This window comes from Debaryomyces hansenii (genome assembly GCF_000006445.2).
Source record: "Debaryomyces hansenii CBS767 chromosome F complete sequence".
NCBI lineage: Eukaryota > Fungi > Ascomycota > Pichiomycetes > Serinales > Debaryomycetaceae > Debaryomyces > Debaryomyces hansenii.
Window position 1 is genome coordinate 798,075 of NC_006048.2, and position 26,449 is coordinate 824,523.

Here is a 26,449-nt window from a genome sequence, read left to right on the forward strand (position 1 = left end):
TCTACAAGTCAAGATGATAAATTACGGTTAATGTAATTATCATAGAGGAGTTTTATGATTAAACCTAAATATATCAAAATTTTGTCAGTATTAATTACTAATTTCCTAATCTGTAATTGTGGCTAATTATGTTCACTATCGGATTTAGATACCGATAGAATTGAGTTTGTTTGTCAGCAGATACATACCTTAAGCGACATTAGAATGTTTTATTGTATATATGAATTCCTATTATTATTTCCTTAAAGTTTGCCAGGAGTACTTAATAGAATGGTGATCTCATCACACATTAAACTTAGATCGTAGTAGATGACTCGAACGTAATATCTAGATGCGGTCAGTTGACGGGAAGAGGGTGATGATATGATATCAAGAACATCAAATTACATGAGTGTTGCAGGCCCTAGTTTCCAGATGGTACAGTAGGTGTGGAGACGAAAAATTGTCAGAATACGAGAATCATTTTCAAACCCAGTTATGAAAGGACTAACTATTTATCCGAGTTCTGTAATAGATTACGGAAGAACGATCATATGATCGTTTCTTGAGGTTTTGAACAATGCTTGTATTAGAAATATATATATGCTCAACTAATTAGCAGAGGAATTGTCTCCTTCCTTATAATTTGCTACTCTTTCTTTATTATTGGTGGCTGCATGTACCAATTGCACAAATGCGTCACTAGCTAAGTCTGATTTCTTCTTGGGTGCACTAGTGGATGATACAGAAGCAGCTGAGCTACGGTCATCTATTGAATTTAGGGCACTGCTTAAAGCCTTCCAAGAGCCTAAACCTCCTTCAGATCCAGCACCTTGTTTGGACGATACATCGCTTGAGATCAATGCACCTTCATCTCCAAATAAGTTGATTTCATTTGGATCATCATCATCATCACCTTGTAGCTCTTTCAACTTCTTGATCTTGTTGTTTAACTTGACCATTTCAATTGCTTGCTTAAACTTTTGCTTTGCGTTGAAGTTCTCCTTCAAGTTAGGTAACAAGTCTAATTCCTTATGTTCCGAAGCAATAGAGACCAACCACTTGTCGTTTAATAATGTTTCCGCATCGGGTCTGTTATTTGGATCAAATTGTAAAGCTTTAATGATAAAACGACGAGCATCTTTTGAAACATCTTTCCAATAATCCGCATGGAATATAACTGCATTATTATGCTTGACTTCCTCAATGAAATCACTAACATTCTCTGAGCGAAATGGTGAATATCCACATAATAATGTGTATGTAATTACACCTAAAGACCAGATATCACAGGGTTTCCCATGTCCAGTGCCCAAAATGACCTCAGGGGCCGCATACCCAAATGAACCCGCTGAAGACGTTAGCTTCTCGTCAGGACTCTCTAATCTCTTAGCAATACCAAAATCAGCCAATACGACGTTCGAATTATCTGCTGGCGTCAAGTATAATATGTTTTCCGGCTTTAAGTCTCTGTGGACAATGTTCTTATTATGTAAATACTTAATTGCCTCTAACATCGCAACGATCACCAAAGACGCATCGAACTCAGTAAATCTACCCTTCTCGATAATACGATCAAATAACTCTCCTCCGGTAGCCAATTGGGTCACTATATAAAATTTATCCTTTGATTCAAACCAATCTCTAAATCCAACTATATTGGGATGCAGTAACTCCTGCAATAAGTTGAGCTCATCAGTGATTGTTTCCACTTTACCCTTTAAAGCTTTCTTTAAAATAATCTTCACTGCAACTTCTTCGTTCGTTTCGTTGTTCCTTGCATATCTTACAATTCCAAAAGATCCAGCCCCTAATGTTTTTCCAAACGTATATAATGATTTACGGGAGTACGAGCTAGGTTGTCCACTTAATTTATTGAAGATCTTTTTCAAATTATTGCTTTCCGATTGCTGCTGTGCCATATCAATTACTTAATGTCTATCTCAGTATAATAATCTAATTCTTATAAGACTAACCATATGTTCTTCTAATGCATCTAATAGGCCACTCGTTCCTTGAATCCTAATTAATTTCAAGCGCGGTCACGTTCAGATAAGAGAGGCTGTAGAGAAAATTTAGTAGGGACTCCAATTTTAGATCTACTGATAGCTGGTATGGTAAGTTGGATGTTACTATAGTATTTCGAGATCCATGTCCCTAGCATTTGGTAGTTTTAGGGTTTTCTGGTCTTGGCTTATTCTTCGGGACCTAGAGCTGGATGCATAACAATGTCCTGAATAAAGTCTCAAACAGACTTACCTTTACGTTCTATTAGAAAGCATCAATTAGTATATGCCGCTTACTCCGGTATACTACCTCCTAACAATAGTATGCTTATCTAACGAATGTGGGATTTAAACTAATCGAGTAAGTGGACAACGATGGCTGCGATTTTTTGCGACTCGACGGGAATCGAGGTCCTCGTAACTTTTATGGATTTGGGGTCATAACTGCAACTATAAATTGGGATGATATTCTACTTCATTTAGCAAACTTATATCAATTAACAAGTATTATCAGAGAATAACTACAATATAAACTATTCATCAGTAGAAATGCTTAGAGTTTCACGTTTATACCCAAAAAGCCGTGTTGGTAGAGCATTAGCAACCACTAAACGGTATCAATCTTCAGTATGCGGGGCATATTTTCCAGATGAGCCATCAAGACCAGAATTGATTACTGAAAGAATTCCTGGTCCCAGTGGAATCAAATTGAACGAAGATTTGGGTAAGGTGTTCGATAACAGAGCATCCAATTTTGTTACAGACTATTTTAATTCCATCGGGAATTATATTTCAGATGCGGATGGTAATAAGTTGCTTGATGTTTATTGCCAAATTTCTTCGATTGCGTTGGGATATAACAACCCAGCATTGATCGAGATGGCTAAGCTGGATTCCATGATCAATGCGTTAGTAAACAGACCTGCATTGGCATGTTTTCCTTCGATTGACTACGGAAAGATATTGAATGAAGGAATTTTAGCAGCTGCTCCTCCGGGAATGGACAAGGTATGGACAGCCCTTTCAGGATCATGTGCCAATGAGACTGCTTATAAAGCTGCATTTATGTACCAAGAGGCGAAACGCAGGGGCTCAATTGACTTCACTAGTGAAGAGTTGACGTCTGTTATGGAAAACAAAGCGCCTGGTGCATCGGAAAAGGTAATTTTGTCGTTTGATAAGGGTTTCCATGGGAGACTTTTCGGGTCATTATCCACTACCAGGTCAAAAGCCATTCATAAGTTGGATATTCCAGCATTTCCATGGCCTAAAGCACCTTTTCCACAATTGAAGTACCCATTGGATGAGTTTGTTAACGAAAACCATTCCGAGGAAGAACGTTGTCTTGCAATCCTTGAAGACATTATCACCAAGAAACATCCACCTCATAATATTGCAGCTATTGTGGTCGAACCAGTACAGTCTGAAGGAGGTGATGTTCATGCCACTCCGTTTTTCTTCCAAGGATTAAGAGACTTGACCAAGAAACATGAAATATTAATGATTGTTGATGAAGTCCAGACTGGGATAGGGGCAACAGGTAAGTTTTGGGCTCACGAACACTGGAATTTATCAGAACCTCCTGACATGGTATCCTTTTCGAAGAAGTTCCAAGCTGCGGGATTCTACTTCACTGATCCAGAGTTACAGCCAAACAAGCCGTTCAGACAGTTCAACACCTGGTGTGGCGATCCATCCAAAGCATTGATTGCTAAAAGTATCTACCAAGAAATTTCCAAAAACAATCTTGTACAGAAGACGGCACAAGTCGGAGACTACTTATATAAGAGCTTATCCTCAGTTTTCTCTAAGTACCCAGACAGAATTAAAAACTTGAGAGGTGAAAACATGGGTACTTTTATTGCTTGGGATTGTGTCAGTCCAGAAGAAAGAAACAAATTATTATTGGCATGTCGTACCAAGGGTGTTAACATTGGTGGATGTGGAGAAGTTACCGTTAGATTAAGACCTACTTTGGTTTTCGAAAACAAGCATGCAGATGTCTTAGCTAATATATTAGAGGACAGCTTAAAAGACTTATATAAATAAATATTTTTTAAGTAAATACTAAAATTTTGTTTTATTCTAGATCCATTTAAGCTCATTGTACAAAATCGTCAATTTAGGAATGCGGAACCGTAACAACTGATGTCAAATTATTTGTTGTAAATTACACAAATCATTTCCCGAAGGTTTAATTACAAAGTTGATCATCAAATATAATATATTAATAGATTAATAGTAACCATTATTTGGATTTGTGATCGTATATTGTGACTTAAGTGTATTTTGCTAGAGGAGAAACACCACTCAAACAGAAATAAATTGGACTGCTCAAATTTGCCATAATTCCGTTTAGTAGAGCAAGTTACCCTTTATTTGATTCAGACTCTATCTTTGATTATTGGTAGTTGTATAATCCTATTTATGAAATCCAACATTTAAGAAAGCTTCCTTATAGGACGGCGTAACATATAAAGAATACTTGGTCATTATTACTAATCTAGCCTTGCCGCTATCGGAAATCAATATAAGGTATAAGGTAAGATGTTAGGGCGATTATTTAAACAGAACCAATCGGGGCCTAATGTTCCCAACTCAAATGGGAATGGTAATTATATAAACCCAAATGGAAATGGCAATTCCTACACTAATAGTTATGGTGCAAATCACCAACCAAAAAACGGTCCCATCATCAATCCGAATACGAATCCTTACCAAAATGTAAATACTTTCGAAGATTCATACTCTAGAGAGATTTTATATGGAACTTCTGACACTTTACAGCTCAAGCCGTATCAATTGAATAATAAATTTTTCCGAATAATAATATCGCAGGATGGAGGTAATCTAAGATCAAAGCAGGTGTTGTATGATTCGGCCGCTCAGAATAATGATAACCCGGGCGTTATAGCAAGACCCCCGCCGATGTCAAGAAATAATAGTTCTAATAATGTAAATAGCAAGAATATTTTGACTTCAAAGATTTATCATAATGCTAGTGAATTAAATGATTATATGTTTGGATGCGGATTACCTTCAAATGAGACATATAGTACGACGAAGATACATATTTTGCCAACATTGAATAATCTGACCTATGGATCAAATCAGTCTATACTAATTACAAGGCTTTTTCTGATATCAGATAACAACGATTCTCAGATTTTCAATGAGAGTTTTCAATCACATTGGATGCCACGCCCAGCACTCCCTATCAAGGAAACATCAATTAAAAACGATGCCTTCAATATAGCTCATGCAAAAGCAAATAATCCTGATACAGGTTCTACAAGTAAATCATCCAATAGCATTAACAGCCGGTTTTCTATAGGCTTGATTATACCGCTTGAATCCGTAAATGACCATTTGAATGATGTTATTTTTAATAACTGGGATGTAATATCGCATTATATTCTAGTGTTACAAAAGCTAATAATTAAAAAATTGATACTTACTTTGAATAATAGCGTGAATGATTTAAGTCTTTCCAACTTGAGCTTACAAAACAATTCTCCAAATCATACCCATATTTATTGCCCTTACATTGTAAATAAGAGAATCCAATTTCCAAGTTATATTTTGCAGAATGAACTAGATTTGAATAATCAACTAATCAAGTTAATTAAGTTAATGCATTACAATAGCAACGTTCCAAAATTAATTAATTCAAATTCACTAATGAGATATTCTATGAGTGACTCTTCGAAAGTAAATCCTATGCTTTTAAGCTGGATTTCAGAAGTGGTAAACTGGCTACAATTTAAAGATGGCAGATCCATGAGTAATGACATTAACTCACAAACACATAGTAGTTTTAATAATAATTCTCAGTTCCAATATAATAATACTACTAATATTTCAAGTTCATTGTCAGTTCAAAGCTCCCCAAATATCAATAATTTGAATTTTTCTCCCAACACAGATACGGCAGTTACTAAGACTTTTTTGGCCAGTTTATTGGCATTATTAATCCCGTTAAGAAAGCTGTTGACTATGAAACCATTTAGTATTTCTAACGACTGCGATAATACGCGGGAAATAACGAGGGTAGTAGTTATGACAGGGAATCCAGTAGTTGCTAAGAAATTAATTTTTATTATTAACGGGTTAATTCCTGATAATGAAATGCTTTCAATATTGGATGACTACGAGGATGAGAAATCAGATATATCTGAGAGTTCAAATGATACTAAACCAATGAAACATTCAATTGGTAAAATACCTGAAAATAAGAGTTGCGAGGAACTCCTAGATAATAATAGTTTTAGTAATGATTCTGTTAGTACACCTTCTTCTATACAACATAAACTATTTGGTTCGACAGGTGATATGAACAATGTTAATACATTGGGTGCAGCAAAACCTGTTCCCACTAGACCAATACCAATTAAATCGTCAACGGCGAGTTCATATAGTTCTTCTGATAATTCACCAACTCACAATACATCAGTCAAAGGTTGGGAGATACCTCACAAGTCGTCAGCTAGTACTACAACAACTCCTCTTAAGTCAAGAGTTGAAGTTGGAACCAGCGTTATTCCTATTGCTGAAAAGACTCCAACTAGATCATCGCTTTCAAAATCATCATCTATGGCGTACTTATCATCTTCTTTGACTTCATCTTTATCGTCTTCGGCATCAAACTATTCATTATCAAAATTAGGAGGGAGCTTCATGGAGAAATGGAAAAACTCGTTTTCGAATACGCAACATACGAACCCAAACATGAATCCAGCTAATAACCAAACTAATTCCCTGCTTGGATTTAATACAGAGAACCATGATTTACTTCCTCCATCTTTGGGTAACCTATCGAAAAGAAATTCCGTTCATTCTTTAAGAACTCCATCACCAGCGGTTGAAATAGATGAAAGCCTGCCCTATCATAATAATTCTTCAAATGTTGGAAATATCCCACATAATTCTTCAAGCTCTACTAAGATGGCTAGAGCGAATTCAGTGTTTGATTTATATAATAACAATAGTAGCTACAAAAGAAATGCTATTGGTATAATACAGGAAGAAGGAAAATGCCCGGGCATGAAAAGATCGAATACAAGCATCTATACACCTGCCTTGCGTGATACTTATAAATTGAAGAATATTAATGACTTTAACAGAAATATTATCAAATCCAAATGCTCTCTAATTATGAAAGCTCGCATCTCAGTTGGCGATTCTGTTGACAAAACATTAAACATCAACTCCATAATTGAAAAGAATGAAGACGAATCTGATAGTTGCTATGGAGATGAAAGCACGATAACATCAAGCACAAAGATAAATGAAATTGCACCACTTATTAAACACAGACCATTGTTTCCGAATGTTGCTTTTGCCGAAGAGTTTAGACCTGAATTTATTCTCCAATCATGCCCAATAAATTCAAAATTAGAATCACAGGTGATGACATCAATGAAAAATGATTTATTGTTTTACCAGAACAATTGTCAGTTTGAGAAAGTAACATCAAGATCAGTATTTGTAAGTTTGAGAGCCAGGGAAATCAAAGTGATTGAAATGAATGTAGGTGAATCTGTCAGTGGACAGGTTGAGACCAGCCCGAATAGCCAGGCATCTAGTAATTCTGGAACACCCGTCGGCTCACTACAAGAATCTCAAAAACCATCCCTCCAAAGTGCCCTTACAAAAGGTATCAGAAACAATAAGAGTGACCAAAGCGAACATACGAGTCGTAATTCCATGCCATCTAATAGTACGTCAAGCTATAAGACTATGATCAAGAAGATCTTTAGTCCAACGAGAAATTCAGGAGATAAGGAAGTCATTTTTGCAATAGAGAATACTCTAGATGAAATTGCCAAGTTGTTTCAATCCAACTCTAACTGTCAAAAAAGTCTGACTACGAACCAAGATTTTAATGAGAAATTGACTATGCTAATGAGTAATATATTAGATTGATAGGTTTATATGTCTGAAGAAACGTATGTCATTGATTTTGTGTAATTTATTTATTTTGTTCATACGACTATGTAACTTGATAAAATTTCAATCATTCAATGGATATATTAGAAAATTGATATAACACCGATAAAGTCTTAATCGTTTTCCTCAAAAAGGGTTTCTCCATTAAAAATACAAAATATACACATTCCTTGGTATAGTATTTATAAGATTAATCAAACAAATAATTGGAGACGATATTTTTGGTACCATTACACACGAATAATAGACCACACTTATAGAGAAAGCTATCATCCAATATGTCAGATATGGAAGAATTGGATGTCAAAGCCAAACAGTACACTCCTCAGCTATTTTTAGAGTCTGAGGACAAGACGGACGAGGCTAGAAGTACATTTAATGAACTTCAAGAATGCACATACTCTTCTAAGAGTACTGGTTCCTCCGGGCAACATGAACATATGACTTGTGATTGTTATGAAGATTGGGATTCAGATAAGCAACAGAATATGGCTTGTGGTGAAGATTCAGACTGTATCAATAGAGTAACTTCAGTCGAATGTAGTAATAAATTTTGTACATGTGGAAATGACTGTCAGAACCAGAGATTTCAAAAAAAACAATACGCTAATGTAACTGTTATTCAAACTGAGTTGAAAGGATATGGTTTGAGAGCCAATGAAGATATTTCCGAATCAAGCTTTATATACGAATATATAGGTGAGGTGATTGATGAAGAAAGCTTCAGGAAGAGAATGATTGATTATGATACTAAAAAGTTGATACATTTTTATTTTATGATGTTGAAAAAGGATTCATTCATTGATGCAACTATGAAAGGTTCGTTAGCTCGTTTTTGTAACCATTCGTGTAACCCAAATGCATATGTTGATAAATGGGTTGTTGGTGAAAAATTAAGAATGGGTATATTTTCCAAGAGAAATATTCAAAAAGGCGAAGAAATCACATTCGACTATAACGTTGATAGATATGGTGCACAATCTCAACCATGTTATTGCGGTGAACCAAATTGTATAAAATGGATGGGTGGAAAAACTCAGACTGATGCTGCGTTATTATTGCCTGATGGAATCTCTGAGGCACTAGGTGTTACTCATAAGCAAGAAAGACAATGGTTGAAGGAAAATAAACATCTTAGATCCAAACAACAAAGTGACGAATCAATTATTAACGAAGCATTTGTTAAGTCTATAGAGGTTTCAGCCTTAACCGAAAGTGATGTTTCGAAGGTAATGGGTGCTTTGATGAGGGTTCAAGATTTAAACATAACTCAGAAATTGATAGAGAGGATATACTTGACTAGCGATGACAGTATAAACTCCTCAATTATAAGAGTTCACGGTTATAAAACTTTATCACAAACCATTAAAGCATTTAAAGATGAAGATAAGGAGCTAATAAGCAAAATATTAATTATCTTAGCCAAATGGCCAAAGGTTACACGTAACAAAATCTCGTCATCCCAGATTGAGGATGTAGTTAAAGACATCAATACCAATAGTAATGACGACAACTTAAAAAAGTTATCATCTGATTTACTAGCTGAATGGGGTAAGCTACAAATGGCATATAGAATTCCAAAGAATATTGGTAATGATAAAGAATCAAACTCGCCTGCATTGTACGGTAGAAATGCCAGATCTAGATCCAGATCCAGATCACCGGATAGAGGAAAATCTGCCGAGCCTCAGCATGTGGAAACCGACGAGGCATTACCAGATGGTTGGCAAACGGCATTTGACCCTAACACTCAAACTAATTACTATTACCATGCAGAATTAGGAATTTCTAAATGGGAAAGACCAATTAAGGAAGTTCCAAAAGGTCCAAAGGGTCCGAAAGCTTTACCAGTCAGCGAGCCTATACAAAGACCTAATCTGAACAGCAATGGAAGGAGTTATAATGAAGAGGAACTCACTAGGAGAGAAGAAGAAAGGTTGAAAAGAGAAAAAGAGGAACAATTTAAAGAAATTCAACAGAAAGAAAGACTTTTACAAGAATTGATCCTTCAATCTCAGAAAGAGCTAGAAGAGAAAAAATCGTTTGAAGAGAAGATGAAGCTAGAAAAACTTGAGAAAGAAAAAGAAAGACAAGCGCTTAAACGTAAAAAGCTCAAAAAGTCCAAGTCATCTATACCACCAGCACCACCAGTTCCAATTGACGGACAATGGACAAAAACATTTGCTAAGCATGTTCCTAACTTTCTCAAGAAATATGAAGCGGAAATTGGTAGGGATAATATCAAAGGATGTGCGAAAGAGTTAGTGAAAACTTTAGTAGCTAAGGAAATGAAAAAGAATCCAGATACTAAACCTCCTAAAGAATTAGATAATGCAAAATTAAAGAAAATAAAGGAATACTCGAAGATGTTCATGGATAAATTTTTGATTAAATATAGATCCAAGCATGATAAGAAGAGAAGTCATAATGAAGAAAATGGAGGAACCAAGAGGGTGAAACCTGATGTCGAATAGGTTATTAAAATTGTATACTTCGTATGTATTATAGTAATAATAAAAATCAATGATATTGTAATATTCTGTATATTTTCTATGTGATAAATAAATAACGACAAACTTAAAAATAAATTTGTCATGCTACTGGTTGTCTAACCAAAAAAAAAAGGCGTCAAAATGAAACGCATCTAATATACATGAAACGGCTTAACGTTGCTGATCTATTTGAATAATGAATGGTCTTCTAATAAGTTTGGCAAGTTTTGAATAGATTCATCACCGTATATAATTTGATAAGTAGCTTCAAATAATGGGAATTGATCAGTCTTACCAACATTGCTTAATAACTCATGGACTTCCTTTGCAGTGATGATACCTTGCGAGGATTGGCCATTCAATAATTTCTTTTCTGCTTCTTCAGCAGATTCGCCTGTTTTCGACATATGTCTACCGACCTTAACATTTCTACCACCGGAACAAGTGGTGATTAAATCAGCAACACCAGCAGATTCGTGGGTGAATGTAGTTGGCTTAGAATTTGGGAAAAACATATTTGAAAAATTGATAGTTTCAATTAAACCAACTCTCATAATAGCCGATTTAGCATTGTCACCCCAGCCTAATCCTTCAACAAAGCCCACAGCAATCGCAACAATGTTCTTCAATGCACCAGCTACAGAAACACCTGCAACATCTTCAATAACATTTACATGAAAGTAAGGTCTGTGGAATGCTTCCTTTAAAACAGCACTATCAATATCTTTACCTGGACCTTTAAAGTCAGCTGGAATGTTGTATGCAACAGTAGTTTCAGACCATTTGCATCTAGCAACTTCTGGAGCCAAGTTAGCACCAGATAAAGCACCACATTCGATTCCTAAGTTTTCAGTAATGTAAGTTGATAACAATTTGCACCCATCTGGAGTAACTTCTAACCCTTTCAAACACGAAATTGCTCTGGTGGTTGGCTTCAAAGTACCTTTCAACTGCTTACAGATCTTAGGTAAAAATTGATGAGGCAAGTTGAATACCAATAAATCGGCACCTTGCGCAGCCTTAACGATATCAGGCTCTGCATGCAAGTTTTCTGGCAACTTAACCCCTGGCAAATATTTCACATTTTCGTGCTTATTGTTGATGATCTCAGTCAAGTTAGTACCATCAATCTTCTCTTGGAAAACCCACATATCGACCTGTTTAGCAAAAGTGTCTGGCTTTTCGGCCGTGTTTTCGGCTAAAACCTTGGCAATTGTAGTCCCCCAGTTACCGGATCCAATCACAGCAACCTTGAATGGAGTTTCTGGCTTTAACGATTTTTCAGCACTAAGCTGATTAGGACGTAATATATTCGATAACTGTTGTAATCTTTGATTGGCTCTATATTGTGACATTGGAATAGTATTAATTTTCTCTAGACGGTTTAATGTTCGTTTGGAATTACCATAACTAATCAATTTTTGCTTAGAGATATCATCTCTATATATATACTATTGTACCCAAATTATTATCTTCATATGGGTCGCACGAGATGTTCTCGCATGCCGAGGATCATTTATTCATTTCTTTTTAATTCCAAAAACCGTAATCCAAGACATGACACAGATTATTGGTGTTCGCTTTACTCCCCTTTCATCATAAGAATCCCCCGGTGGCGGCCAACATTGATATTCGGCATTCTTTCAGCATTTTCCCCATCTCAACCCCAGTGGGTTTATTACCAGAGCCATAGCTGATGGCCCGAATTTACACAAATTCGCATAATTGTTCCGTTAACACAACGGGCGAAAACGGGGTGGCCTGAATTCTTTCAAACCGCTTATCGGATTATGAAAAGAAATTCCAAAAATCCTCGGTCGCAGAGTCATCCGTTTGACCGACGGAAGAATCAATGATGTCAGATTAATTCTCAAGAGATATTTGAGCTATATGTCAACCACGGTGGAGACTACCAGAAGGATATATGCATCATATGCCAGGGAAATGTTGGGCATGCAGCATGGACGTATAATAACCTAAAGAATCATTTGAATCGCTGGAATTAGGCTGGAATTAAATGCTGCAAATAGACTAGTTCAACGAGAGATTGAAATCGATAGTTTGTAGTTCTGAAGAGGATAGTAGTGGACTAATAAAGTGCACATTTTGGAGATTGAATGGCTTGATCTATATACCCCGGAAAATAAGTCTTATATTTATAGGTTGAATACATATACAGCGTATGGGATTTATATAATCACTCGAGAATATCGTATATTATGGAAATGATCACATATTTGTAGAGAAAAAATTCTGAAACGATGAGCTTGAGCTATATTATACAATATTATACGCATGCATCTGATAAGAGAGCTTTTTTTGGGGGTTCACCAATCGCTTCCAGAATTATAATTCGGTTGTATTGGCATCGATGAGTTATTGGGTCGATGTAGATAATCTAGGTTTTCGATATATAATTTTCTATCCGCGTTTCTCTTGCATGTTAAGGTTCCTGAGTGTCTTTTCAAAGCATCCTTTCTGGCAAAGCCCTTACCACAAAGTTCACATATATTGGGGGGAATGGATAAATGTTGCTTTTCATGCCTCTTTAAATCCGAAGATCGACGGAAGGACATTGTACATTTAGAACACAAGAACTTTCTATCTTCATCCTCTTTTCCGCTCTTGTCCAGTTGCGAGTTATCCGATAGCACGGTGGTTGTATTTTCGTTCATCGGGTGAGACATCGTATGTCCCTGGTCATGCGTGGACCTTGATTCTTTCAGCTCTAGGTGTTGAGGTTCACCGATCAAAAAATTCCAATCTTCACTACGAGTGGATTGATTTTCTGGTCTTTGTTGGTCATGATCTAGGGAGTTGTTTCCTCCGAATCTGTTTTCAGAAAATATGTCGTTACTCAAGTTTGGGAAATCCTGGTAGAAATCCTGAATCATTAATTGGCCGTTTTCATTGGCTCTTATCTTGTCCGATCGCCTGATTGGATTTCCATGTGGTGACGAAACGTATTGTAATCTTGTTAGCAAGTTTTGAATTGTTGGATCTACCAATAAGCTGTCGGAGTGGTTCTTCGCAGCCGTAGCCGTGGCCACCAATGCTTCCCTCGCCAACCGGAGAAATCGCTCGTCCTCGTCACTTTCATTATGCGAATGGGATCGCAGCATGCTGATAGGATTATCATTCTTTGACCCCAACTGACGGTCGTTCAGCACGCTATAACTCCTAGTATAACTTAGGTTTTGTTCGACCGCACCCAGACTCAGACGCAGTCCCGGCATGTATAACTGGGATTCCAAGTTCGAATTCTTTAGTTTCTTAGTGGGAGGTGAAGCTCCCACAATATGTGCGCTTGGCTGCTGTGCATACATCGAATAGCTCATATCGCTGTTGTAACCTTCCGATTGTGAGTTGCCATTAACAGGATCAGGTAATGTACTAGTTGTTCGTCCACTAGCGTTTTGTAATGATTGCGTGCTTTTTGAACGTCTATATCGATATTGGTCCATCAGATTATTGCCTCGTTTTTTTTTCTTTACCACCCGGTTTATATATATATACCCTTTCTTTTAGTCCCTCTCCTTGTTATTGTTCTCTGATTGCAATAAATCAACAGCGATTGACAAATCTACCGTTTAACTAATTGCCAAGCCACAGTATTCCTTTTTTTTAAAGTAATGTGAACTCTGCTTACCAACTCTATTTCTTCACAGTAAATGTTCCTCTGCCACTTCTCGCTTAATCCAATATATCTACGGCTATAATGCACTTCTTTTCCTATTATTAGTGTTGTCCAATTGCGCAATTTGCCAATTTTGCTTCCGTGTATGTGTTTTCTGTTTGCCTCTGAAAAATACTGCTATTGCGTCCCGTCTATAATTAATAATTCAATGGCATGCTATGACTTCCTATAACCATGCTTACGCCTATCTGACAGTTCTTTCACTTTTATTTTCCAATCCGCTGGTATTGCCGCCACTATTGATTCTGTTAGACGACAAACTGTGGATTCCTGTCAAGTGTAGGTAGATGGGAATCACCTAACAAATGGATTGCAACATCTTATCACGTGACATTCTGTAATCGAGTGCGGTCTCAGAGCCTTATCAGGTGATTGTTTTGGAGGTTTGCAGGTTTCTGGTGATTTTGGTAGTTTGCAGGTTAGCGGATTTTTTCGGTTTGCATGTTATGGAAATCGGTATAAGCATCAGTAGAGAAAGATTGAAGTGCTCGTAGTGAAGTAGCAACATGACGTACCAGGATCTCCCATCGCGTCAGAAATCACAGCGTCTTCTCAACAAGATGAGGAGCCAGCAGCAGCAGTTCCAACAGTATAAGCAAAAGGCCAAAAATATCAGCAATGCTAACGAATTGTTACCGGGGTTGAACGATATTTCAGATGCATTCGAAGCATTACCATTGGATTTGATCAAATATTTCACACTTCTCAAAGAAATCGACGCCAAATACATCAATACGGTGCCGGTGATCAATAGGAATATCAAGAGCTACATTGATAGGTTACATATCACCAAGAATAGCCCACCGGGGATGAAGGAGATGAACAAACCGACCAAGATCGACAAGTTGACGGTGATAAGGGACAAAATACACGAGATTATTCCGTGTTTGGAGGAGAAGATGCACGTAACGTCAGTTGCGACGGATTTGTTGCACAAGCATCTTTATAGGATCAATGCGGACTACAAGTTGATTGTGAACAACAATGAGATTCCGGAGTCGATTAGAATTGGGCCGTTGAACCACCCAGCAATGATTATGGATTCTGCGGGCCCGGTGGATGCCAACGGGAACTTGTCGGCACAATCACAGAGAAGCGAGAGCAGAAGAGAGGCGCTTGCAGCCAAGAAGGCGCATAAGGACCATTACGACGACGATGAGCCAAAAAAGAGAAAGGCTATGGGCAACAAGGAAGTTTCACCATCGAGTGATGTTCCACTGGCATCGAAGCTGGCATCTAACTCGAAAAAACGGTCTAGAAAGGATCCAGAGGAGATGTCGTCGAGATCCGATACTCCGTCCATGTCGACAGTGCTCAATGGCCCCAACAAGAAGAGAAACACCACGAAGCCTAAAAAGGACGATAAGGATGTCAGTAACGACGTCGTACACCCAGGCCCCAGCCATACCTCTGCTAACAGCAGCGAACCAACGTACTGCTACTGTAACCAGGTCTCGTTTGGTGAAATGGTGGGGTGCGACGGTGACGATTGTAAGAGAGAATGGTTCCATTTACCGTGCATCGGCTTCAAAAACCCGCCAAAGGGAAAATGGTACTGTGACGACTGTCTCATGAAAATGAAGAAGCTCAGGAAGGTATAACAAGCCTTTTGAATCACTGTATCTCAAACTTGACCGTATCTAGAGTAGGCGTATCCATTCTGCGTGCATCGAAAAGACCCCTATCAAATCCGGCCATTTCGAAATCAGCCACTTGGTTCCCCTAATCACGTACTCGTCATTATATGTCCTATGTGGTCTCTACTGCTACATGTTGTATATTATTCCAATGTATAGTAACAAATAAATACATGAATCTATTTTAGTCGATTTTACTCACATTTGCGGCTGGATGCGAGGCTGGTGAGCCTCGTATGTGTTCCACCATCCCACTTGCCAACTTTGCCCTCTGATCCTCCATCATATACCCCCACTAACAATACCTACAAGGTAGCAATGATGGACATTTACGCTGGCACGTCAGTATTATCACAGGTCTGTAGTTCTACCGTAAAATATATTGAGAACTTGTCGGCATATTATTTTTTCCCTCCCCTACGATTTTACCCTCAGTCACCCTTCGGTTTTTTTCTCTGGTTCGACCAACAATAAAATTAAGGCGATTATCGACAAAGAGTAACTAATAGTACCTAATAATACATTTACAGATAGAAGTAATTTGTTAGTGCTTAATTTCTATTCATACGGTTTCGAGTTGTTCAATTGTTCATTTACTTCATTTTCTTGTTTATTTATCAAAAAAGTTCGTCGCTCTACATAAAATTAGTAAATACAATGCTTAAGGAATATAAGTTAGTCGTCGTCGGTGGTGGTGGTGTCGGTAAATCTGCATTGACCATCCAATTAATTCAATCACATTTTGTTGACGAATACGATCCAACTATCGAAAATTCATACCGTAAACAGTGCACCCTCGACGGGGAACTGGTTTTGTTGGATATTTTGGATACGGCCGGGCAAGAGGAATACAGTGCCATGAGAGAACAATACATGAGGACCGGGGAAGGGTTTTTGTTGGTTTATTCTATCAACTCGCGTACTTCGTTGGAGGAATTACAATCGTTCTATGAGCAAATCCAAAGGGTTAAGGACTCGGATTTCGTGCCGGTTTTAGTGGTTGGTAATAAGTGTGATTTGGAGATTGAAAGACAGGTGAGCTACGAAGAGGGTTTAAGCTTGGCGAAATCTTTCAATTGCCCATTTTTGGAAACATCCGCAAAGCAAAGAATTAACGTCGAGGAAGCGTTCTATGGGTTGGTCAGATCCATCAGAGACGGTGAAAATGGTGCTAAGAAGCTTGAAACCGGTAACAATGACGCTGCTGGTGTAGCTGGAGGCAGTGCAGGAGCAGGCAACACTGCCAACCAAACTGATGTAGCAGCACAAGATAATGCAGCTGCTGCTGGTGCTTCGAATAAACAAAAACAAGCGTCCAATAACGTTTCATCGGTTGCTAATAGCGGTAAGAGACAGCAACAACAATCTTCTGCTGCTGGTGGTAAAGAAGAGAAAGAAAAATCTGGCTGTTGTGTTATCGTCTAAGTGAAGTTGGCTATACATTTATAGTTTTAATCGAAGGACTTTAACCCTATTAGAGGTTTTTGAGATAGTTGAAGTCTCTGAAATTTAAAAACTAGTATTATAACTTATTTATTTTTGTTGTTTTATTTGAATGTAATATGTAGTATATATTCTATAGTATGGATATACATATCATCCGTAGCCAAACGAAGAACCCTAATTGATAAAATGAAACACAACGAAGTGTAAAATTAAACTAGCAAATATAAAATCGCCAAATGCTCTCTCTGGGGTAACAAACTTGAATGGCTTCATGTCGCTTGCTTCAGCAGTCTCAATATCAACTTTAGTCTCATTAACATCCTCAATGTTCTTTTCCTTTATTTCTTGGTCGATATTTTCTCTTGTATTGTTACTATTATTCTCGTAGTTATATTGCAATCTTAAACTGACCGTTAATACGAATTGTCCGACACAACTAATAAATCCCCCTAAAAATGCATTGAATGGGAAATTGCCTACTAATAATACATAGGCAAATTGTAAAATCCCTAATAAAACCAAGAATGTTAAAAAAATGTCGATCAACTTCAATCTTGGTGTTAAACTGTTGATGTAATCTTTATAGGTAGTAGTCACAGCAGAAATTAACTCATTAATCGGATGTCCAATTTTGTTACTTGTTGTATGAGTTACCGATTTCTTAATTGAATCCTTTTTAGCCATGTTTAGTGCTGTTATCTGATACTCTGGTTGATATAAAGTACCTATGCTTTGGTTAAACGTGTTATTCTCCTGTGGACTAATTATGAAAAATTACACAAAACGTTACAATATTTTAAAAGAGCTTGCCTAAAGAATTGAACTATTATCCTTTGAACTAAATTCCCTTCAGTTCAATACATCGGCTTGTCCCTAGCGAACAAATGAGTGAATCACAATCAGAAATTGAGCATAATAATAATAACTCGAAATTGACTAAAATTAGCCAACCTCCTACGGTTAGAATAATACCGCCGTTAAATTTTTGCCCAGTAGAAAAGCAACTTTACAGGTCAGGACAGCCATCAATCATAAATCAGTCCTTCTTGCAAGACTTGAATTTAAAAACCATACTATGGTTGGCCAGTGAGGAGCCACAGGAAGACTTTTTGGATTATTGTTCAATGAACAATATTGCGGTTGAGTTCGTTGGCTTAATGAACGAATATTCCTACCAGAATGTGAACCCATGGGATGCATTAAGCGAAGATACCATAAAGAAAGCATTGGAATTGATATGCAACAAAGAAAACTATCCGCTATTAGTGTGCTGCGGAATGGGAAGACATAGAACGGGAACTGTTATAGGGTGTCTTAGGCGTTTACAGGGGTGGAATCTTGCCAGCGTAAGTGAAGAGTACAGAAGATTTACTGGTTCGAGGGGAGGACGTATTATGGTCGAATTACTCATTGAAAGTTTTGATATAAACTCAGTCCAGATAGATCCTACAAAAATGCCCGGATGGCTTACATGAATGATATGGGTTGGCAATTCCTGATTCTATTCTTAATTCTTATGAAAAAATGAAATTAACTAAATATCCAACACCCAGTCATGCATACTAATAGAGGCTCGTATGATCGGAAAGTTAGTTTCCTAAACCTGTTATTCGATAGTTCTTAAATCTTAAAAATGAACTATATGATGCCTCTTAAACTCTTATAACTTCATTACGATATGATAGTAATGTCGGCTCTAGAACACATAATTATTTAACTAGACAATCATTCCTGACTAAAATTGCACCCAACTTCCCAGAGCGTATATAATAATTCAGTTTCAACCCCTGGACGTCACAGCTTTTGCAGATGTTCTTCAATTGGCTAATTGAAGCTTTAACTATGTTAACTACATAGAAAGCACTTAGCTACTGCTACCCTATCGGCGAAACGTTGTATCTAGACTATATAGCAATAGATTGCGTGTTTCACACGACCGCCAAATTTCTCGCATGCCATCAAACCAAATTAACCCCCTCACAATGACTAGATCTTTATCTATACTTATCAATATTGCTATATAATTGTTAGTTAAATATCGGCATATATTAAATATATAGCACAGATAGCTAATTACTAAATTTAAACGATCACTTAAGTTACTTATAGAAGAACAAACAAAAAGGGTTACAGAAGTACCAATAACATAGATATGGCGGGTACTTGTATTGCCACCGTTAAAATTGTCGGTGTTTCATCATTAGGATTATTGACATCGTCATTAACTTATCAAACTATTCAAGGAATACCAGCATTAATAAATGAATTAAATACTAAAGTTAATGGTTTGTCGAAACTGAATGCTTTAGCATCGATTAGAAACTTGATTAATTTTAGTAGAATTGGCTATATTTCCTTGAGTGGATTAGCAACGGCTATGTTGACTATGGCGTTTATTTACTCGCCACCAAGTGAGAAGCACCCATATTTGATTTACTCGGCAGTAGGAGCTCCATTGGCGCTCATCTCGATGTATTATCGTGGATTTGGTTTGGAAACTAAGTTATTGCGTAAAGCAGATCATTTGCATACACACAACGCTAATGAAACTACAAAGAATACGGAAAATGTGAATGATTCTGAGAATGTGAAGAGTGATGAAGATTCACAATTGGGTAAATCGTATATTCATGTTTCGGATGAAGAGTCCTCATCTACCACATCGACGCCAACTTCAACAATTCCAAATTCCCCCCAGACTAAAACCGTTGATTCATTGCAAGAAGAATTGTCATTGGAAGAAGAAGTTGATATTGCCTTAACTAAGAAAGAAATTGTCAATGATTTAAACAAAGTCAAGTCTAATTATGTTGTAGGTTCTTCAATAGTCGGGCTAAGCTTCTTTATTGCAACCATTGGGTTGATTGGAGACTACTACATATTATGATTTTGGATTGCTACATTTATTGTTTACTGATTTTTTGGTATATTGGAGATTGCCATTCAGATGGTATTTGGATAATGGTGTTTTGTATTTGGTGATGATTGTTTTGTTACTATAATATAGGTTTTTAAATTTATTTATTATATGATTAGGACGTCGGCCAGAGTAATAATTGACATGGTGTTTATATATGACTACTAAATAATCATTTAATAAATCATATGTTATGGATTAACGAAGAGCATTTATAGGATAGCATGTACTAAAGTCATTAAAGTTAGTGATAAATTTTCTACCAAAGTAATTCCAATAAAATTTTACTAGGTTCTCCTGGTATAGTACATGTTAATTATCTCAATGAAGAGTTGGGGGCTTATCTTGAAATTAGTATTAATATTTATTGAAAAGAAAACTTCAGCCCATTTGCCATGAGTTTGGTAGGTTTTTTCATATTCTGCTTAATTTTGAATATATATATAAAGCTTAAGATAATGATACATGAGTTTAGCATATATCTAAATGGAAAGAGATCAACAAAAGAATAGACATCGATTAGACGAATTCAATCCCGGAAAGCCCTGGTTATGTTACTCTAACGGTCTGATCATGAACGGTTTTGCAATCATAGAGCTTTAAAAGGCTGAGGCACTATATACAGGAATATACATAAGAGAGGCAAAAGTCCTACTATGATTACATTTAAGAAAACTTCTTTCTAAATCACAGAATAATATATTAAACTACAGTATATCAGTATATAAAATGTCTTTTTACGATTTAAGTCCTCTTGATACAAACGACAAGCCATTCCCATTTGAAGAATTAAAGGGTAAAGTTGTGTTGGTGGTCAATGTTGCATCTAAGTGTGGTTTCACACCACAATACAAGGAATTAGAAGAACTCAACAAAAAATATCAGGATAAAGGATTACAGATTATTGGTTTCCCATGTAACCAATTCGGAGGACAAGAACCGGGCAGTTCTGAAGAAATTGCTAGCTTCTGTTCTCTCAACTACGGAGTGTCATTCCCAGTGTTGAAGAAAGTCGATGTCAATGGGGACAAGACTGACCCAGTTTACAAGTATTTGAAGGGGGAAAAGCTGGGATTACTCGGGTTGAACAGAATTAAGTGGAACTTTGAAAAATTCTTGATTGACAAGAACGGGAAGGTTATTGAACGTTATTCGTCATTGACCAAGCCTGCTTCTCTCCTGTCTACAATCGAGGAGTTATTGAAGAAATAGAGAAATTCATGGTGTTATGAGTGATTGATTTGAATATTAAATCAAGGTCTGGTAATTTTAGTATGTTAATATATTTATATGTTTTATGTCTATGTCTAAGCAAAACTTATTGTAGGATGTAAGCCTCATGAGAGTTTTGAATGTCAATTAGCTCTTATTGTGCAAATAATATCCGTCGCATGAACCGATTGGTTAGATCGTACATCAATCTGGAGCTGCAACTCAATTATGGATGCATAATAATACACGTCTATCGATTGATTGAATAGCATTAAATATAGTCCATCCTGAATATGTTCAGATACAACTTTTATCCCCTTGTCATACACATTCACATTTACATACAGTAGCACAAATGTCGTACATTGACAAGAGCTCAAATTTGTTGCGTTAACCACGTAGCATTATACCACCTACAATACGTCCAGATTTGCCCAATTGATATAACTCTGTCCATTATCACATGCTTATAATTAATTAACCTTTTGAACTATATGACCTGTTAAGTTTACTCTAATCTGCTACACCTGTGTCTGTTAAAAAACCCATCGTTATCTACTGTAATCAGTTTTATCCGTCGTTCCGGTAGATAACGTTTATGGTAGACTTCCCAAAGCAGAAATAACCACAACCACAACATCTATATTACCGCTCACGCAAATGAAAACCAACTGGTTACATACAGGTACTAGTATACCCCTATTGTAACTCATTGTATTGCCGAGTGTGATGAGCTTCTGTGTAGATTTGTCACCTTTTGGGTCATTACTGAATGTTAGTCCGCTGACTTCCGTATGGCTCCATAGGGTCGCGCGCCCCTCGTTTTGTGTTTCTGGGGCCCTTCTAGAGTCTAGTTATAGAATACTGTGGAATGTTGAGTATCGCGATTACGTCAGAAGTATCTTATCGAAGACAATAGAACAATCACTTGTGGCGGTTATCAAAGATAATTTTCCTGATTAGGATAGGTCGTGTGACAGCGGGTGATTTGTCAAACCACTAAAATCACTGAGTCAGTTTACTCCTATCCTTATATATTACAGAATATCCATCTTTCATAGCTCTTTCCAGCGGTTAACTTTTTCATAGATAATATCATTACATCTACAAGTGGTAATCACTATTTCACCAACAACTAGCAAATTACCGTGCTTACTGTGTTTATTGTGTTTGAATATTTCTTAGGATATACGATAAGACAAAACATAGTAGTATACATTGTGAGATACTACGAATATAATATTGAACGATAATACTGAAGGATAATTTGCAATATTGAACATTGCCGACCAATTTTGATTGATTTGATTGATTTGATTGATTTTGATCGCCAGACACATTATAGTTTAATTTTTTTTACCCCAGGGATTTAAATTGGTACACCGTGCATTTTGGACCGCTTTGGATAAGTTGGTTCTTTCATAACATAGGTTGACTATTTGTATATACACTGATACACCATTTAAGATTTTATTTTTTGACATCATTTCATTTACATTCGGTTGATTGATTTTGATTTTTGCATTTTAACGATAATATAACGACTTGAGAACGACCATGACGATGACTAATACAGCTACTATTAGTGCAAATAGTACTGCTTCCGTTAGAGGCAACGAGGCCTTCAACGAGTACGGTGCATACGAGAAGAAACAGTACTTGTTGAAGGACAAATACAAGTTCATTACGCCAATTCAAGAGGGAGCCTTCGGGAAGGTTACATTGGCGGTTAATGTCCAAACGAAGGAGAAGGTGGCCATGAAGGCCATGTATAAATCTCACGAGAATACGAGGAGAATCGCGAACCATGAGATCGACGTGTTGAGTAAGATTGGTCGCAACAATGACAATATTTGTCAATTGCTCGACCACTTTGAGACTTCGGAATTCATCATCTTGATCTTGGAGTATTGTTCCAATGGTGACTTGTATGATTTGATCCACTCTTCGATCAATATTTCGGCAGTAGATATTTGGAATATCGCCAAAGAATTGGCCAATGCATTGAAATATGCTCATTCGTTGGGAATTTATCATCGCGATATCAAACCCGAGAATGTTTTGTTCAACTGCTTTGGAAGAGTCAAGTTATGTGATTGGGGCTTGGCTACTACAAAGAGAATGAACAGAGAGTTCAGCGTCGGTACCGAGAAGTACATGGCACCTGAAGTGTTCATCGAGAAGCCGGAATTGACGGAGTACGATTGTAAGTACGTTGATTACTGGTCTTTTGGTATTACTTTAATTACAGCAATTTTTGGTACTTGTCCTTTCAAACCTGTCGGAGAGTCGTCTAACATTCACTCCGACTATAACTTTAAGAAGTTTGTTTACTATGGCAATTCCCAAATCTTATATGATATCTATCCTACAATGAATGAAACCTGCTTCAATATTTTTATGAACTTATTGAGGATTGGAGGTAATGAAGATAATTTATTAGAATTTAACGATAAGATTAATTCGAGGAACTTAGACAATTTTATTCAGGATTTACAAGATAATTGGAAGTTTGGTTTGACTATTGATGAAGAGTATGAATTGGAACAATTCGATGATGACGCCGAGTCGGATAATTCTAATGACCTCTTCAACATGGATCACGATGATTTATCAAGCGAAAGCCAAGACGAACAATTATCATTTGATACAAGTGTCGAATCAGAGTCTGATTCGGACGAATACTTAACCAATTACGACACTTCAATGAAGATTAGAATGAATCAGGAATCTGATCATCACAATGTTATTCCTTCTTTAATCGAGTCATCGATTCAATCGCTGTCTTCGAAATCTTGGTGTGACTTGGATGATGACGAAGAGTTCAACCAAATCTTCAATGCCATGTCGCTCAACAGAACTAAGAAACCTCAATTAGATATCGTCAAAGATGACTTCACGAAGTCTAACCTTGGTAATGATGACATTGACATTTTGAAAGTCGAATGGAATTTATATAATAACAACCACCAGGCGTATAATTGATCTTTTATAGGTTGTTTGGTGTTTGAGTATATAGCTTTAGATGATTAATATCCAGTATAATATCTAGGATCTAAACTTAATAAATTTTTCAATCGAAGACTGGACCACACCATACAAGGGCTTTCGTAACAATTGAACTCAACTGACACATACCAGAGTATTTCACGGCGACAACCCATGGCTAAATTTGCCACGTAAAAGTCGCTAGCTTAATTCAAACCAAGAAAGCCTTATTTACTATCCTCCTAGCTTATCTCGCCGGTACGGCTGCAACTATCTTTTCCCCATTCCAAACCTTGAAGTCATAATATAGCGGCATTTCATCGTGATTGTTCAATTCTTCTTTCCGGCCCTGAACTACATGAATCATACTATCTCCGTTACAGGCTATGAAGAACAACTGCAAATGATGGCTCCAATATCCACTCAAGTCTGCCTTATCGCTGTTTATAAACTCTCTACCTAATACATACTATATGCACTGTAATGGGAAAGTCTTCTCACTACAAATCGCCTCAATGGGCTTATAGATATGTGCACATACACCATTGAATGGGCTCAATATACCATCTAATTTGGTTCGCAGAGTAGGCTCCGGTTGACCGCAAGAATAATTAAAGCGGTTACGGACCTGTTCCGGGAATTTTGACACGACCTGAAAATTACTCATAGTTGGAAAATTCTTCAACGACATTCTAAAATTGATCCAATATATAAAGACCTATTATAATTTCCTTTACACAATTGAATTATATTTCTTCAGTTAATTAATTATAACAAATTATAGGATGTCTATCAGAAACGCTTCTATTCGTATGGCCCGTATGGCCTCCAACAATGCTGCTAAGCAAGTTGCTTCCAAGAGAGCTTTATCAGCTTTAGCTAATGCTGCTCGTCCAGTTGTTGCCAGAAAGTCAATTGCTCCAGCTGCTGCCCGTGGTGTTAAGACCATCAACTTCGGTGGTATGGATGAAATTGTCCACGAACGTGCTGACTGGCCAAGAGAAAAGTTATTAGAGTACTTCAAGAACGATACTTTAGCTTTAATTGGTTACGGTTCCCAAGGTTACGGTCAAGGTTTAAACTTGAGAGACAATGGTTTAAACGTTATCATTGGTGTTAGAAAGGATGGTGCTTCATGGAAGGCTGCCATCGAAGATGGATGGGTTCCAGGTGAAAACTTATTCGATGTCAACGAAGCTATCGGTAAGGGTACTTACATCATGAACTTGTTATCTGATGCTGCTCAATCTGAAACTTGGGAATCTATCAAGCCACAACTTACTGAAGGTAAGACCTTATACTTTTCCCACGGTTTCTCTCCAGTTTTCAAGGAATTAACCCACGTTGAACCACCAACCAACATTGACGTTATCTTAGCTGCTCCAAAGGGTTCCGGTAGAACTGTCAGAACCTTATTTAAGGAAGGTAGAGGTATCAACTCTTCTTACGCTGTCTGGAACGATGTTACCGGTAAGGCCGAAGAAAAGGCTATCGCTTTAGCTGTTGCCATTGGTTCTGGTTACGTTTACCAAACCACCTTCGAAAGAGAAGTCAACTCCGATTTATACGGTGAAAGAGGTTGTTTAATGGGTGGTATCCACGGTATGTTCTTAGCCCAATACGAAGTCTTAAGAGAAAATGGCCACACCCCATCTGAAGCTTTCAACGAAACTGTTGAAGAAGCCACTCAATCCTTATACCCATTGATCGGTAAATACGGTATGGACTACATGTACGATGCTTGTTCTACCACCGCCAGAAGAGGTGCTTTAGACTGGTACCCAAGATTCAAGGATGCCTTGAAGCCAGTTTTCAACGACTTGTACGAATCTGTTAAGAACGGTACCGAAACCCAAAGATCTCTTGATTTCAACTCTCAATCTGACTACCGTGCTAGATTAGAAGAAGAATTAGAAACCATCAGAAGCATGGAAATCTGGAGAGTCGGTAAGGAAGTTAGAAAATTACGTCCAGAAAACCAATAGGTTATTTGTATGTGAGTTCTACTTCTAAATCATAATTTTTACTTTGCTCATAATGGTCTTTAAAGAATGACTTAATGACTTCAGTAAAAATGAAACTTCAATTCTTAAACTTTAATATATCCTATTTTTTTTATTCGTATT

At 37.1% G+C, this 26,449-nt stretch overlaps 14 protein-coding genes across 14 annotated transcripts; 10 read left to right on the forward strand and 4 right to left on the reverse strand. All coding sequences in view use genetic code 12, as the record gives it.

The window, feature by feature from the left end:
* Window positions 1-590: 590 nt before the first annotated feature.
* DEHA2F09284g (DEHA2F09284p) lies at window positions 591-1,901 on the reverse strand (the record flags this gene model as incomplete). Its single annotated transcript, XM_460764.1, has 1 exon — window positions 591-1,901. One exon carries the CDS (start codon window positions 1,899-1,901, stop codon window positions 591-593), a length of 1,311 nt encoding a protein of 436 aa, XP_460764.2.
* A 633-nt stretch (window positions 1,902-2,534) lies between these two features.
* Window positions 2,535-4,034, forward strand: DEHA2F09306g (DEHA2F09306p; the record flags this gene model as incomplete). Its single annotated transcript, XM_460765.1, has 1 exon — window positions 2,535-4,034. One exon carries the CDS (start codon window positions 2,535-2,537, stop codon window positions 4,032-4,034), a length of 1,500 nt encoding a protein of 499 aa, XP_460765.2.
* A 498-nt stretch (window positions 4,035-4,532) lies between these two features.
* DEHA2F09328g (DEHA2F09328p) lies at window positions 4,533-7,910 on the forward strand (the record flags this gene model as incomplete). The annotated part of the gene is made up of 1 exon (XM_460766.1): window positions 4,533-7,910. The coding sequence occupies one exon, from the start codon at window positions 4,533-4,535 to the stop codon at window positions 7,908-7,910; it is 3,378 nt and encodes a 1,125-aa protein (XP_460766.2).
* Window positions 7,911-8,212: 302 nt separating this feature from the next.
* On the forward strand, window positions 8,213-10,408 carry DEHA2F09350g (DEHA2F09350p; the record flags this gene model as incomplete). Its single annotated transcript, XM_460767.1, has 1 exon — window positions 8,213-10,408. One exon carries the CDS (start codon window positions 8,213-8,215, stop codon window positions 10,406-10,408), a length of 2,196 nt encoding a protein of 731 aa, XP_460767.2.
* Window positions 10,409-10,611: 203 nt separating this feature from the next.
* Window positions 10,612-11,781, reverse strand: DEHA2F09372g (DEHA2F09372p; the record flags this gene model as incomplete). Its single annotated transcript, XM_460768.1, has 1 exon — window positions 10,612-11,781. The coding sequence occupies one exon, from the start codon at window positions 11,779-11,781 to the stop codon at window positions 10,612-10,614; it is 1,170 nt and encodes a 389-aa protein (XP_460768.1).
* A 972-nt stretch (window positions 11,782-12,753) lies between these two features.
* On the reverse strand, window positions 12,754-13,890 carry DEHA2F09394g (DEHA2F09394p; the record flags this gene model as incomplete). Its single annotated transcript, XM_460769.1, has 1 exon — window positions 12,754-13,890. The coding sequence occupies one exon, from the start codon at window positions 13,888-13,890 to the stop codon at window positions 12,754-12,756; it is 1,137 nt and encodes a 378-aa protein (XP_460769.2).
* A 793-nt stretch (window positions 13,891-14,683) lies between these two features.
* DEHA2F09416g (DEHA2F09416p) lies at window positions 14,684-15,724 on the forward strand (the record flags this gene model as incomplete). The annotated part of the gene is made up of 1 exon (XM_460770.1): window positions 14,684-15,724. The coding sequence occupies one exon, from the start codon at window positions 14,684-14,686 to the stop codon at window positions 15,722-15,724; it is 1,041 nt and encodes a 346-aa protein (XP_460770.2).
* Window positions 15,725-16,417: 693 nt separating this feature from the next.
* DEHA2F09438g (DEHA2F09438p) lies at window positions 16,418-17,185 on the forward strand (the record flags this gene model as incomplete). Its single annotated transcript, XM_460771.1, has 1 exon — window positions 16,418-17,185. One exon carries the CDS (start codon window positions 16,418-16,420, stop codon window positions 17,183-17,185), a length of 768 nt encoding a protein of 255 aa, XP_460771.2.
* Window positions 17,186-17,380: 195 nt separating this feature from the next.
* DEHA2F09460g (DEHA2F09460p) lies at window positions 17,381-17,890 on the reverse strand (the record flags this gene model as incomplete). Its single annotated transcript, XM_460772.1, has 1 exon — window positions 17,381-17,890. The coding sequence occupies one exon, from the start codon at window positions 17,888-17,890 to the stop codon at window positions 17,381-17,383; it is 510 nt and encodes a 169-aa protein (XP_460772.1).
* Window positions 17,891-18,090: 200 nt separating this feature from the next.
* Window positions 18,091-18,681, forward strand: DEHA2F09482g (DEHA2F09482p; the record flags this gene model as incomplete). The annotated part of the gene is made up of 1 exon (XM_460773.1): window positions 18,091-18,681. The coding sequence occupies one exon, from the start codon at window positions 18,091-18,093 to the stop codon at window positions 18,679-18,681; it is 591 nt and encodes a 196-aa protein (XP_460773.1).
* A 677-nt stretch (window positions 18,682-19,358) lies between these two features.
* Window positions 19,359-20,093, forward strand: DEHA2F09504g (DEHA2F09504p; the record flags this gene model as incomplete). The annotated part of the gene is made up of 1 exon (XM_460774.1): window positions 19,359-20,093. One exon carries the CDS (start codon window positions 19,359-19,361, stop codon window positions 20,091-20,093), a length of 735 nt encoding a protein of 244 aa, XP_460774.2.
* A 759-nt stretch (window positions 20,094-20,852) lies between these two features.
* On the forward strand, window positions 20,853-21,335 carry DEHA2F09526g (DEHA2F09526p; the record flags this gene model as incomplete). The annotated part of the gene is made up of 1 exon (XM_460775.1): window positions 20,853-21,335. One exon carries the CDS (start codon window positions 20,853-20,855, stop codon window positions 21,333-21,335), a length of 483 nt encoding a protein of 160 aa, XP_460775.2.
* Window positions 21,336-22,892: 1,557 nt separating this feature from the next.
* On the forward strand, window positions 22,893-24,320 carry DEHA2F09548g (DEHA2F09548p; the record flags this gene model as incomplete). Its single annotated transcript, XM_460776.1, has 1 exon — window positions 22,893-24,320. The coding sequence occupies one exon, from the start codon at window positions 22,893-22,895 to the stop codon at window positions 24,318-24,320; it is 1,428 nt and encodes a 475-aa protein (XP_460776.2).
* A 788-nt stretch (window positions 24,321-25,108) lies between these two features.
* Window positions 25,109-26,308, forward strand: DEHA2F09570g (DEHA2F09570p; the record flags this gene model as incomplete). Its single annotated transcript, XM_460777.1, has 1 exon — window positions 25,109-26,308. One exon carries the CDS (start codon window positions 25,109-25,111, stop codon window positions 26,306-26,308), a length of 1,200 nt encoding a protein of 399 aa, XP_460777.1.
* Window positions 26,309-26,449: the final 141 nt, after the last annotated feature.